This window comes from Physella acuta, unplaced genomic scaffold (genome assembly GCF_028476545.2).
Source record: "Physella acuta isolate Inbredline_101_S28 unplaced genomic scaffold, ASM2847654v3 ptg000923l, whole genome shotgun sequence".
Taxonomy (NCBI): Eukaryota; Metazoa; Mollusca; class Gastropoda; family Physidae; genus Physella; species Physella acuta.
This window is the reverse complement of record NW_026732440.1, coordinates 212363-227329: the sequence shown is the minus strand read 5'-3', so window position 1 is coordinate 227329 and position 14967 is coordinate 212363. Positions and strand designations below refer to the sequence as shown.

Genomic DNA, 14967 nt, shown 5'->3' with positions numbered 1-14967 from the left:
CCCCCCGGAGAAAAAAGTCTGGAAGAAACACTGCTTGGTGAACAGCTTGTTAGACGTTGTAATGAACATTCGCATCGACGAGATTCATTGCATCTCGAAGTGTGCATATCATTGCAGCAGAGGACAAGAGTGACAGAAAAACTGAAGCAACACTCCAGCAAAACATCACGCACTCCATGCTAATTTAGGCGAAGATGCTAATGCCAGGTTGCCCACAAACGTCGTTACTTCAGACGTCAAAGTATTTCCAGGTATTTTAAACTTAAACCAGTGAGTGTGTGTGTGTGGGGGGGGGGGGGGGGGGGGGGGGTATTATTGTTTCCCCAGGGAGGTGGGGTTAAAGTCGGAAGGGGGTTTATGTCCATGCGGTTTATATTGCGGGGTGGGGCTGTTATAGAGGTAAGGGGGGGGGGGGGGAAGAGGTATGTCTAAAAAAAAAATTACGCGCCACGCTTCACCATTTTACTTCATTCAAGCGCGTCATGTAAACTTTCCAAACTGGACTCCAAGCTTTTTGTTTGCACACCAGATTGCAAGGTCTGCTTCTTGGTCTTTTTCTTTTGAAATTGAAGTTGTGGTCATCCATCTTCGCCCTCCCATTTGACATTTTCCCCAGCCTCCTTTCTTTCGATTATTCTCTCATTTATAGGATCTATACAAATGACTCTTGGTTGGTTAGCATTTTCAATCCCTTTCCAGCTTTCTTTCTGTCTGTGTCTAATTTTTTTCGGAGGATTTGGATCAGCAAGCACAGTTTTTTTACGTACTGTGCTGGGTCAGTCAGTCCAACTAACTACAAGTGTATAAATGTTTTTGAGGTGTCAACCTTGAGTTTGCCTCGCATTATGTTATTAACTGAAAAGTTAAATGGGAGGTCTTTTTCTACTTTCATCGGGTTAGTAATTTCATAACCAGTCTGATGGCATAAGGTAACTGTTTTTTTTTAATGTTCTGAGTGTGTCCCTTAGAACTTAATATTTGCTTTTCTATGGTATTTCCTTTCTAGCAGAAAGTAAACAGGCCTCTAGCACATCAGCAGATTGAACAAATACACCTTTCTACTGCAGTTATTAATTGGAGCCTTCATTAAGATATACCCTTACTATTCATTTGGGCAGTGGCGTAGCGAGGTCGGGTGTCACCCGGTGCGGCACTTAATGGTGTCACCCCCCAGAGGCATAGCGACCCTTCCCGGGGACAAACTTTCAAATTTTCGATTTGCAGCCCCCCCCCCCCCCCCTCAAACTTTCGATTTGCACACCCCCCCCCCCCTCAAGTTTTTTTTTGGGGGGGGGGGGATTGAGGATAATCGTCCTTCACGAGCTACTGAACTGATAGTGTTTTAAACAAAAAAAAATATTTTTAGTCGCAGCATTGGTATCGTCGAATTCACAAATTATGAATTACTGAAAAGTAGAAAATAAAACAACTAAATAGCGGTGTATGCAACGTCGCGGGTCGCGGTCAGCGCGTTAATAATAAGAAAGAAACCACACGCCGTACCATTCTGATGATCAGAACAGTCGACAACTGGGCCACCATATACAAATAAAAAGTATGTTCGTCACAGCAAAAATATAAGCAATCAACGAGCACCTGTATAAGTGGCTTTGGGTTAGGATAAGTATGTTGAGGGTTCAATGATATTGAAAAATCTGGCTTGCTGATCAGAGGCGTAGCGACCCTTCCCGGCGCCCGGGGACATACTTCCAATTTGGCGCCCCCTCGAGAGCAAATTTTCGATTTGCACCCCCCTCCTCGAACTTTTCATTTGCACCCCCCCTCAAACTTTCGATTTGCACCCCCCCCCCTCGAACTTTTCATTTGCACCCCCCCCTCAAACTTTCGATTTGCACCCCCCCTCGAACTTTTCATTTGCACCCCCCCTCAAACTTTCAATTTGGCGCCCCCCCCCTAAGGTCGGCGCCCGGGGACATATGTCCCCGCCCCCCCCCCTCGCTACGCTACTGTTGCTGATCCAAATCCTCCGAAAAAAATTAGACACACTTTGTCTTGCTGACTGTCACGTTTGAGATGTTGTCGGCAGCGGCCGTTCGTTCTATCGTCCGCATCAACAAAATCCGATCGCAAATCATTTGAGTCGGGTGTGTTTCGCCGGCTCTACGGAAACTGTATTGACATGGGTCCTTTTGTCGGGAGCCAAATTGACTGGAGTCTATTTGTCGGGAGTCAAAATGACGTTAGCCGTTTTGTCGAGAGTAGTAATGATAGGGGCCTTTTTGTCGGGAGTCGTAACGACGGGAGCCGTTTTGTCGAGAGCCTAAATGATGGGAGACTACATGTCGGGAGCCTTATTGACTGGAGCCTATTTGTCGGAAGCCTATATGACGGGGCTCATATGTCGCTGGCCCTTTTGACGGGGCTCTTATGTCGGGACCGTTTTGTCATTGGCCGTTTTGACGCCGCACGTCAGTAACGCAACCGTAATGACAGCAGCAGTCGGGAGCACTATTGGTTGGAGCCTTTTTGTCGTCGCTTGTTTAGAACTGTCAGGATCGTTGTCGTTTTTATGCCGCGAATATTTTTAATTTGATAGATCTAGTAGTGACAGATACAAACGATTTTTTTTTTAAATTCAGAAAAAAGTTGCCGTCCATTGGGGTAATCCTATACTACCAAGTATTTTGTGTACTAGTACAGTACTATCAAGTATTTTGTGTACGAGGGCTTTGGCCAAAAAAAGTGAATACTCGAATCACGACTCTTCACTTCTGAAGTCACTTGTGCTATCGCGAATACATTTTATTTTGAAGCAAAATGGAAGTTTGAAGGCATCTAAATATATCTCCCTTCCTCTGCTTTTTAAAGACTAGGCCTACCCTTAAGTAGGTTTTAAACTACGATAAATTAATGTTTTACCGCCGCCAAGGCTAACCTAGATATTTTTTGAAGTTGTTTCGTTAAACTCAAACCATTGGCATTATAGAGCTCTCTAACGTTTAGCGTATAATAAGACAAATAATATCAACAAAAGAGTTCAAGTTGTTTTCGTGAGATGCTGTGTTCAGCAAATTTTATTCGATTTCTTAATGATAATAAATACATTATTGGAAATATCAATGAAGCGATCAACAATGAAATCAAATATCACGTTACAACAAAGGTGTCGACCAGAAGGTAGACTGTTTCCTAGAAGAAAAGTTGCTACTAAAGCTTCGCTTCTTAATGGCGTTGGTGATTTTGACATGGAGTTATCGTTGGCTATCAAAGAAAGTTTGAAGTATGCCCAGCAAGAGAAACGAGAGGAAATGAGAGAAAACGGTTTGTGTGTATCGAGTGATTCTAGTGATTATGAAAATAAAAGGGAACCAGCGATTTTCAGTAACGTAAAGGCCCAGACTCAACCAAATTTTAACAAAGCAACCAAGTCAAATTTCTCTGCTATGGCTGCACCTTCATCCGATTCGGTCTCCCTAACTGAGGAAGTGGGTCGCTTGAAAGATTTGGTTTTAAGCCAAGCGGAACTTATTCAGTGTCAACAAGAAGAAATGGCAAAAAAAGATAAAGAAATTAAAGCGCTGATTTCAGCAAACGATGCGGTAAATTTCATAATTTGGTTATTTTGATTGTAGTTGAAATGGAGGGAGGAATTCAATTTTGAAGGTCTTGATTATTTTAAGCAGTCACGTGATCTATCATGTGACCAATGAAAGCGTTTTAAAAAATAGTCTGAGGCGTCTTATTCTCAGTAGTAGCCATTTTTAACCAGTTTAGAGTTTATTGTTCTCAGCATCAGTATAGTTTTTGTAAAGTAGCTAAAACAGCAGTTGCTCAATAAATGAAAACTTACATGTATAATTCTATTAATGATAACTAAAGACAAAACCATTGATTAGGGGCCTAAATAAATGCATATCAGTCAATAACTCAATATCAGTAGATCTATCTACCAGTATCCAGAATTCTCGATCTCAAGATCTCTAGATTCTAGCTACTAGATTTCTAGATCTAGATTAGATCTAATCTAGACTAGATCTAGATCTAGCTAGAGTAGGCTAGTCTTCTCTTCTGAGTCTAGCCTAGCTACTATACTACTAGCTAGACCTAGATCTAGATCTAGCAGACCAGAAAAAAGTTCGTTATGGTCCAGAAGACTAGATCTAGATTCTAGATCTAGCTGTGAACTGGCCCCGAATTTTTGAGGCTTAGCTAGTCAAGATCTAGATTAGATTTGAAACTAAATTAATGAAACACAATTTTAAAAAAAAAGATCTAGATCTATAGCATAACCTACATGATACCCAACTGGCAAATGCACAATATTAAAATTATAATTGACTTTGACTTACACAAGTTAGTAGACATGGTCTTGCTTTGTGGCTTTGCTTTATTACAATCTACTTTGAATCTACTCAGTCTCACCAGACTAGTTCACTAGAGTGATAGTCAAAGGTCCACTGATAGGCCTATGTTAAATATGTACTTATGTCTTTCCTTAAGGGACGGAGTGGCCTAGCGGTAGAGAGCTGGACTGCTAACCAGTAAGTCTTGAGTTCGAATCTGGGTTCAAGTCAGTAGACTGTCCCTGAGTCCACCTAACTCTGATGGGACCTAACTCACGTTAGGGAAAGTAAAGGCGGCTGGGCATAGTGCTGACCACACTATCTCTTCATATGCCGAGGTCACAGAAACAAGTGAACTCTACTTCACTTGCCCTATAGACCGTCATGTTTGAAAAGGGAACTTGACTTTACTTTTTTTAGTCTTTCCTTAGCTGGTTAAGAAATTGCTTTATGTATTAGACCTAATAAAAAAATTATTATTTAAAAAAAACCTTGGAAGGAGATTAGAGTAGAGATAGGCCAAGTAGTAGTGTAGTCTTTTGCGTTTTCGTTGTTTGGTTTTGTTCTGTTCCCAAGTTGGTACATTTAAAAAAGATTCACCATGGTGGAGCACGGATATGCAGCTAATTTACTAATGATCAGGCCTAGCTAATTTAGAAAAAAATTGCTATGCTATATGTCTAAGTTAACACACAAACGCACTATATTTTATAACCAGTTATAATGTAACTTACATATATATATATTTTAAGGTCTCATTTCTTATGTTACTGCACTTTATAATGTCTGGGTACTGCTATACTGCTATAAGTAAGGCAGTACTTTTCAAAGTTTAGAGATATGTCCTTTTTACTTTCTCGTGTACACGAAGTATAGAGAAAGTATTGTAATTGTGCAAAAAAATCTCTTGAAATTTTAACAATTTTCACCGTATTACACCTCAGTCCTTCATCACATCAGAAGTATAGAGGACTTATTTTAATCGGGCAAAAATTATCAATCCAGATTTATCAAAATTAAGAGGTTTTATGCGTAATCCATTCTGAAAAACTGGGCTTTGCAATCCTGTCCATATGTCTGTGTGTCTGTCTGTGTGTGTGTAAAAACGATTACTTGACTACCGTTACAGCTAGGTTGATGAAATTTCATATATAAGTATTTTATCAAAATCGTAGATCCGTATCAACTTTTGAGCGATTTCCGATAACCGGAGTGGTACTTTTTCTACTTTGAATTTTTCAAAAGCCTAAAACTTGAGTACTATTTCAGATAGATAAATGAAATTTCACATGTGAGTAAAAGATCTAATTTTCTACCTTCTGTTAAATTTTGAGTAATTTTCGTTGACCAGAAGTAGTAATTTACGCTACTTCCGATTTCTCAAAAAACTAAAGTAAATTTTTAAAGTACTAATAATATTGCGCACTATTATGCACTTTTTTATTTGGCGTTCACTTGGTGTGCAATTCTTTTGTCTACGAGATTTTATTCTATTTTTAAAACTTTAAGTATTTAAAATGGATTAAAAATCATGTCTATAGCCAGAGTTCCCATCCCCTGTTGTTTTATATAAGAATATTCGAGAAAGTTTCGGGGAGATCACTCCCGGTTTATTTTAAATGTTGAACAGGTTAAATTGTTTGCTATTAATATTACTCTCCATTTTTTGAGGTACAAGGAAAATTGAATAGGCCTAGAGCTTTAAATTACAGAAGTTAAAAAACCATCTTGTAGATTTTAATTTACAACTTACGTTCTGCTTTAAAAATATAATGGTCAAGCAATGACATAATTTTTACTAATAAGTATTAGGCCTATAACTATATAATATTTGTATAGGCCTAGAAGTCAAATTAAAATCAGGTGTAGGCATACAAAAATTAAACTTTTGAATATCTAAAACATCTACAAAAAACTACATCCATAGATGTTCAACATTTAAATTTTTTTACTATATTAGTAGGCCCTATATTAATATTGATTAGGCCAGTAAAAGCTATATTTGCAAGCATCTTTTATAAATTACAGGTCAAAGACTAAATATATCTGTTAAATTCTAAAATATATCTAGCCTAATTACACAAAAAATAAGTAAACTATACAGGGCCTGAAAATAATTTCTATAAATATTTTAAAAGTAGATTTTTATAGGATCCATGCCATGAAAGTAATTTTTGGATTTGGACAATATATTTATCAACAGGTAAACAATACTTATTTCAATATTGTCATTCCACATAAAATCAAAACAGTAGCCTACCTGAGTAATGATTTCTGAATTTTGTTTATTAAAATTGCGTCACATTTACCTAATTTATAATATATATAAGGGAAGTTTTGTCAGAAATATGTGCCTTTGAAGTTTAAACTACAAACAGAAAACAATCCAGAGAAATCAAGATTTCAGAATAAAAGTAATCTAAAGCCCCTTCTTGGTAGTTTTTTTTTTATTTATAGGTTTGGTTGTTTTGTCTCTGAGCTTTAAATAACTTAAGATCACATCAAGAAAATTGTGATTTCTTTTTTCTCCACATCATAATAAACATTTTGTTTGTATTATCTGTAAGGAAGTTTTTATTTATAGAATTTAAAACTTTCAAAACCAAACAGCAAATATTTTCAGTATCAAAAGTTTTTTTGATTTAGTGTGGAATGACCTTGATGTTAAATGCACATTACTAATTACTTAAAGAATATTTTCTTTCTGAGTACCTTTAAGCCACTGAACTTTTCTCTTCAACATCAATGTTTGGATTAAGTATTATAGTTTGTAGAATGTCCCAGAGTCCACCCAGCTCTGATGGTTACCTGAGTTACCCTAGGGGAAGTAAATGTGGCTGACCACACTTTCCTTCTTATGCCGGGGGTCACAGAAACATATAACCTACTGTACTTCAACTGTCATCGATCCCTTAATTTGTTGATAAAACAAAATCATGCAAAGGCAGCACTTAAATTATATTTTTACTTTGTATAAATGTGTTACCTTTTACCTGTCATACCAGTGGTGTAGATGGGATGTTGAGGGTTTAGAACACCTCCCTTCCCCCCACTAATCTACAAAATGGAAGTTCAGTTACAGTTATTGCTTTATGTCTCTATAGTCAACATTTGAATGCCATGACAGCAATGTTACAAACTTAAAATTGCAATGGAGTATCTTTTAAAAGCACTTGAATTTAATTTAGACAAAAACCTGTTGAAAACAAAATTAATTACTTTCAAACTTGTAATGACAAAATAATTAAAGCTAAAATTTGTTTCTAAATTTCTTTTAGTTTTGATTGTTTACTGCTATAACTAACAATATTTTCATTTCTTTTATAGCTACAATGTCGCCTAGAACGGATGGAAAGGCGAATGTCAATTTTAAAACACAAAGAAGAGTCACACGAAATACAGGGAACCTTTTCTGAAGAAACTTCTCTTAAACCAACAGCCCCATCACATTCTTCAACTTTTAGGGGGTAATTTCTTTTAAAGATTACTTTTAGTATTTTTAATATGAAAATTCATTCACACAAATTTTATTTTTTATTTAATTTAATTACATTATATCTTTCAGCCCAGTTTTTTCACTTTAACATTATTCATGTTTCTTTTAATCAGATTTCCATTTTTTAGCACTTTACAATTTTAGTTGTGAATTTAAAATACTACATTTGGATTTACATATTATTACCGTTAAAATCTTTTGTAAATCATGTTTCTACCTCTTCTATTTCAATGTGTCTTGTCAGTGTTGTTAATGTTGGCTTTACTGCTATTAATGTTTTTTGTTCATTTTTAATTAGTTTTTTTTTAACTATTATTTATACTTGTATATTGTTACAGACAAAATGAAATAACAAAAATAGAATTCAAGAAGAAAAGAAGACACAAGCTACTTTTTTCCCAAAAAAAAGGACACAAGAAACCAAAATACTTGCACTCCACAGTTGCATTCAAAGAAAAAGATGTCCAAGAAGACAGTGAAATGGATGAAAATGAAGAGGGAGATAAATCTTCAAATATAGTATCTGGTGAAGATAATGAGGATAGTGAAAATGAAACTGATCAATCAGAAATTCCTAAAGGGGAAGAAGAATGTAAAAACAAAGCAGATATTCCCCAGCAAGAAGAAAAAACTATTGATTATCCTATTATGCTAACAGAGACACTTTATCATCTGTATTATCCAAAACATGTTTGTTCTAGTCCTGATGCTAAAAAAATTCATGAACAGTCAGAGGGTAATTTTTAAATTCATTTGTTGTGAATTATACAAAATTTAAATAAAAATCAAATAGCAAACAATTACAATAACTTATAAGATAAATGTACAAGTATTAAAAATTTTGGATCTATTAGCTCTAACTATATACAATGTTTCAACTTTATAGTAGAGACACCTTCATGGAGGCTGAAACCCTTAACAAACATGTATCAATTGGAGGGAACTGAGGTATGTGTAGTTTATAAGGATATAGAATTATACAATTCTAATTTTAGCAGCTTTAAATATTAATTTAATTTCTTTTAAAAAGCTAAGAAAAAGGTAGTAATATTTGTTAATTAACTTCATGTATTTTTACCATTGAAAGTATTAAGCAATAAACACAATACTCCTCTTTCCATAAATGAGGTTGGTTTGTCACTATTTTGATATTTGAATATCATTTCTACCCATAGTTTGCTTATATAATACTAAGTTTCTCATATGTTTGCTAGCAAATCAATGCTGATCAGTTTTGGCAGATTAAGTCATCGTCTGAAAAATATTGAGCTGAAAGTTTTGAAAGTAACAGATAATCAAAGCAGTTAAAAATAAATATTTAAACAATACACATTTCAATACTATCCAAAATTACTTTTGCTAACATTTTTTAAAATTGTCTAAGCTAAAAAGAAATAGTGCTAAATCTGTTTTAAACTTCTTTTAAACATCAAAACTTTATTATTTGTACAATTTTAAAAATATGAAGATCACTATCTATATATATAATTCTCTTCTGGGAAACGCTAGAAAACAAGCTGTAAATGCGCTCCCTACCATCCCCACCCCTACGTGGTCTTAGTGAGCTGTGGTTCACGCTATGTTTACCTTTGTGGAGTCGGTTTTAGTGACGGCTATTAGGGGCAGATAATTTAGTTTGAAATGATTTTAAACGTTGGGGGGGGGGGGGGAGAGTTATGGTCCTTAACGAGCTACTTATAGCGTTTTAAAGAAATATTTTCAGTGTCAGCGTTGGTACTGTCGAATTCACAAATTATGAATTACTGAAAAGTAGAAAAAACAACAACTAAGTAGCGGCGTATGTTATGCTGCGGGCCGGCTCGTAATAAATATATTTGTACGAGCCGACCCGCTGCGTATCTAGACCCGCCGCTGTAAGCGCGCTCCCTACCCCCCCCCCCCCCCCGTGAAAACAAACTCCTCTTAGTTATCTCCCCTAAGTTTAAAATCGTTTCAAACTACATTATCTGCCCCTAATAGCCGTCACTAAACCCGGCTTTACGATTGTAAACATTTAGCGTGAACCACATTTCACCAGACCATGTAGGGGTGGGGGTGGTAGGGAACGCGCTTACAGCTTGGTGTTTTCTAGGGTCTCCAAGAAGATTATTATATAAATAGATATTTAAAAGAAGTTTTATATAGATATAGCACCTTGTAAGAAAGAATGCTCCTTGAAGTAATACATTAAATACTAACTTATGATTTTATATTTAAGAATATTACTGATGAAGCTTATAATAAAAGGCATCAAAAGTTTGAAATGGAAGAAAAAAGACGAAAGCGGTAAGGTCTACAAAGTAGTTATTCATTTTCTGTTACCCTACTGATAATTATGGTAAAATAATTTTTTTTAAATATTTAACTTTAACTAATGCTATAGTTAAACCAAAAAAGTTAGTTCACAGGGTATTATTTTCTTATGAAGAGTTACTTCAAGTAGAAAACAAATAGGAAATAAACTTTTGCTTTGAAAATAAAAGATAATAATTTCCAAGCTAGGAATCTGCTGGAAAGGCCACACCATGTGACAAAATACCAATTTTCTGCAGTTCTTTCTTTTCTGGATAAAATTGTATTTTCTACTTTATTTAATATTTTGTTCATACTGTAAGTGTAAGGCACTTTTCCTTCTGTCTCATTGTTAGTTTTGCTGCCTCGTCCTTCAAGCTTTCTTGATTCTGTTTTAAATTTCTTTTTCCTTGTGTGCCAACCTTCAATATTTTGTACAATTTCATTACTTTCTTTGAGTAAAGTATTTAATTCCCATTGTTCTGCTAATAACTATGCAGTTCTGAAAAATATCCCATTAAATGTTATTTGTTTTTTACACATTTATTTTTCAGTAATAAAATGCACAAAATAGTCATATTTGCCTTATAACTTAATGTATTTTACCAAGACAAGCAAGTTTTAAAGTTTTTGTACATTAACCTGTGTATAATGCAATGTAGGTGGGATCTTCAGAGGCTACGTGAACTGCGACTTTTTGAAAAGTTACAGAGACAAAGAGAAGACGCAATAAGGGCGAGCCAGGATGAAGTTGATGTTGAAACCTTTTTGCCCTCTGTTCATGACTGTAAGTTTGTAAATTTTTTTATATATGCATTCTGAGATTCAGCTGATTGTATTTTCTTATATAATTGTACATTTGGCAGCTGGAATGTTGTACATATCTTAAGCTTTAATGGACTGAGATTTAGCGACATACACTAAATTCACACTATATACTTTGCTCTCATTCTTTGCTGAAATTTCTTAGACTATGTCTCTACCCCTAAGAGAATAATTTATCTAGAAAATTCAAATGTTACTTTAAACACTATAATTACCTAATTTAAAAAAAAATTTAATTTAAACATTAGTTTATTAGAATAATGACCAGACAAGTGATATTGCATTTAAAAAATGTACATCATTAACCGAGATTTTTTTTCCACTCAAGTAAAGCACATTGAAATAACAGAATCAATACCAGTTATGGCTTTTGGTCAACCAGTACCATATGTATGTCCTGCGTAAGTAGTAATTTTTGTTAACTCTTTAGTTTAGGTTGAATGTTTGAGTGTCCATTTTAGTTTGTCATCTTTAGAGTAAAAAGTAAAAATCTAGTAAAGGTAAAAATCTAAATATTTTGTTTTTCAGAGAATTTGAAATTCCTTGGGAGATTACAAGCTCAGGACCAATGACTCCTATTAATCGATTAAAAATTAACAGTGTGCATTCCAAAAAGCACTGACATCTTATCATATTTTAGCTTTCATATTTTAATTATCATTGGACAGTTTAAGCTAAAAAACAAATACCGTTCTGAACAACGTGTAAGATCCTTCCATTTTTTTTTCAGTATACAATTAAACCACATGTGAAACATGTAGGTCCTGGCCTCTGTAATCTAAAGGCCCAATGTAAATAGTTTACGGGTAAACTTGATTTAGTTTAAAAGTAAATATTTCAAAATCCTCTCTATTAAAATATTAAAATATCACCAATTAAATAAAAAAGTTTTAATAAAATTGTTGTTGCATATATCTGAACTTAATTTATTGTTTAATATCTTTTATAAATTATTTTTCAAAATACTACATATAAGTTTAAAATTTTAAAAGATAAGTTAGTTAAACATGTAACATTTTTTAAAAAATCCATCTCAAACAGCTTTGTTTCACACCGCTTTTAAACTTGATAAAAACAAAGTTTGTGAAGCAGTGTTCTTTGCAGTTGCTTTGCTAGAGAACCAAGTAGGACCTAGTGAAACAATAAATATATTAAGTATATTATAAAAATTAGTCAAACATTAAAATTACATTAGTCTTTGTTTTTATACTTATCTTCTATATTATACACTGACACCGACATGTTTAAAACAAAAATATAGTGAAGTGCTACAAAAGGCTAGTTTTCTGGAAGTACATATTTTATATTAAAAAGCAGAAACATTTTAACAAGAAGGTCCATTCAAGATGTATTTTAAATTATCTTAACTTATTAATGATTATCTTTACTTATTAATACAAAATTAAAACCATCAATAGCTATTCTAAGCACTACTTTTTTCAAAGTAAAGAAAATTCTCCCAAAAATATTTTTGCTGCTGTGATTTAACTTAGCTTAAACATGTGTGATTGCTTTGATGTGCCTAAATTCAGTAGTTTAAAACACTTCTAGGTTGTCAGGTTGAAGAGCATGCAATAGCTACTGAGGCTCTTTTTTTTTTACTTACAAGACTGAATATGAGATGAAGCTGCATGTAGTTTGTCCTAGTGTTCTCTCATCTTTCATCTATCTTAAAAATATTTCATGATGTGGTAACAGAAACTACAAATCTTGTTGTGTGGACAGCTTTGTTTGAGTGGTCTACTTTAATTTATTTTAATGTTGACGTAAATAATTTTATGGATTTATTTTTCAGTCCACATTTTTAAAAGACTCTTTTGGTTGGTAAATGTTTCTAAGAAATGAGTCCACATTTCAATTACTTAATTTTATTTGTAAATTCAATGATTAAAATGAGATTTTTTATACTTTTTTTTTTGTAATTTAACTTGTATGATTTGTTATTTTTTAGCTGTTGAAATGTAATAATAATTGATATTTCCCTCACTCCCTGGTTTAACATATATGTATTCCGTAACTGGGATTTTCAGTGTAATTATAGAATGTTAAGTTTATCACATGCAATGTTCAATTGTTTCAGTTGATTAGTAATCGATTAAGCAATATTTGAAGTAAAAATAGTTACTATATTATTTTTTTAACTAAGCCTTTCACCATTTGGTGCTAAATCTCCAAAATGAGTTTTGTTAAAATAGGAAAAAGCTTTTCAGTTACTATTTTGTGCAAACATTTCCCACTTCTAATATCTATTACTTAAATATTATTTCATTTGCATCAGTTTAAATATTTGAATTTTAATCTAACAATAACATAAACTAGTTCATTATGTTAAAACATTTTACATACTTTTGATGTATTACTGTATTATAGTGATAAATGATGGCAGCCTTAATTAATGGATTGTATATTAGTAATTAATAATGTGCTAAGAGAACTTATTTTATTTTTAATGTTACAAATTTTAATAACTTTTCAACACAGTAGAATTTATTTTATTTTATAGGCAATTAAGTTCAGGGGATAATTTCTATTCAATTTTAAATAGGTGTAAAAGGTAAAAAAATTATTCATGTACATCAAATTTTCTTTTAAATATTTATCGATTTCTTTTAAACATTCTGTTAATGTAATTTTTGTTTTTTTAATATGGAAATCTTGGTCCTAGTTAGATAATACTTCATCACTATTAGTAGTATTTTAGTCAGTAATTAATAAATCAATTAATTAATAAATCAGGGAAGATGGGGGAAGAGATTATAAATTTTTAGTTTAAAAATTTTAATGGTGAATTAGTTTAGTATTGTTTTCTTTGCTCTTAAAAATTCTTTTACTTTCTTTGTTCTTGGTCTGTCTTGTAAAGTAATAATTTGGAACAAGTCTGTAAATATGGTGTAAATATTTTAACCATATAGGATATATTGTTATATCCTACTGCTCCACATTTTTGTAACATGTTGAATCTTAATTGTACAGATTGTTGTAATGTGCAACATGTAAAAATAATAAAAGTTGTAAAGCATTCTTACGTGTTAACAATTATATAAAGACATGTAATTTGAAAAATCCTTGCAATTAATCTTATGCACCTCATTTAGATGGCATTTATAAAATGGAGCATCTTATTTATAAACCATAATGAAATCTTAGGTTTTTTTGCTTATATCACACATTGATTAATCTATTTTTTAATTGCTTTAGTCAAATTATCTATGACACTTTGATTTAAAATTCTATAAATACCAACTAGTGGACATTTTTTTTAAAAATAGATCTCAAAAGCAATTTTTACCTTTCCTTGTGGAATTTTTTGGCCTTTCAGTGGTGTGCACTGTCCAACAAAAAAATAGTGGGGAGGTAACAGTAGGCTAATTTCTATTCCACTGATAACTTTTCATTCATGTTAAGATTTTTGAGCTATGTCAAACAGGCACAATATGACAGTTTCTTAGAGCCTCTAATTATAGAACTTAAATGAGAAAAATTCTTAATGGAAATCAGAAAGTAAAACAGACTTGTTTGTTTAGATGCATTGGTGAATAAAATGTGAGCAACAAGTAAGTGCTTTTTAAAGAAACCGTTTATTTATGGTGTATTTTGGTGGCTTGTATTATTCTTATAAAAGTGAAGAATCCTCTCTAGACCTAGTATGTAATCTTTTAATTAATGTTTAATGATTAATTTAATATCACTTTAAGAATTAAATAGATCTAGTCATAAGTGACAAATGCACCTCGAATGTTTGAACAAAATCCATGCATTCAAAGTGGGTCAAATTGACAGATTTGCATTAAGAAAAATATTTGTGATCTAATTTTTAAGAATAGCTTAAAACAATTGCTGTCTCTCATAACATGCATTAGCATTTCTGTAGCATGTGGATCATTTTTTTCTAACTTCTATAGTACTAAGGGTAAAGACATTTCACAATCTCAACACCAGAGTCATGTAGATATTTACAAAGATAATTTATTTCTTGTTTTATAATTTAACCTGCTACTAAATTAGTTTAAAATTATTCAACAATAAACTTATAAAAGTATTTGGAAAGAA

General features: G+C 33.0%; 1 protein-coding gene across 1 annotated transcript; it reads left to right on the top strand.

Moving 5' to 3' along the window:
* Positions 1 to 2772: 2772 nt before the first annotated feature.
* On the top strand, positions 2773 to 13938 carry LOC131953460 (male-specific lethal 1 homolog). Its single transcript, XM_059316642.1, has 8 exons — positions 2773 to 3560; positions 7632 to 7771; positions 8139 to 8536; positions 8687 to 8748; positions 10019 to 10086; positions 10755 to 10879; positions 11246 to 11318; positions 11446 to 13938. The coding sequence occupies exons 1-8, from the start codon at positions 3051 to 3053 to the stop codon at positions 11537 to 11539; spliced, it is 1470 nt and encodes a 489-aa protein (XP_059172625.1). The 5' UTR covers positions 2773 to 3050; the 3' UTR covers positions 11540 to 13938.
* The last annotated feature ends 1029 nt before the right edge of the window (positions 13939 to 14967 follow it).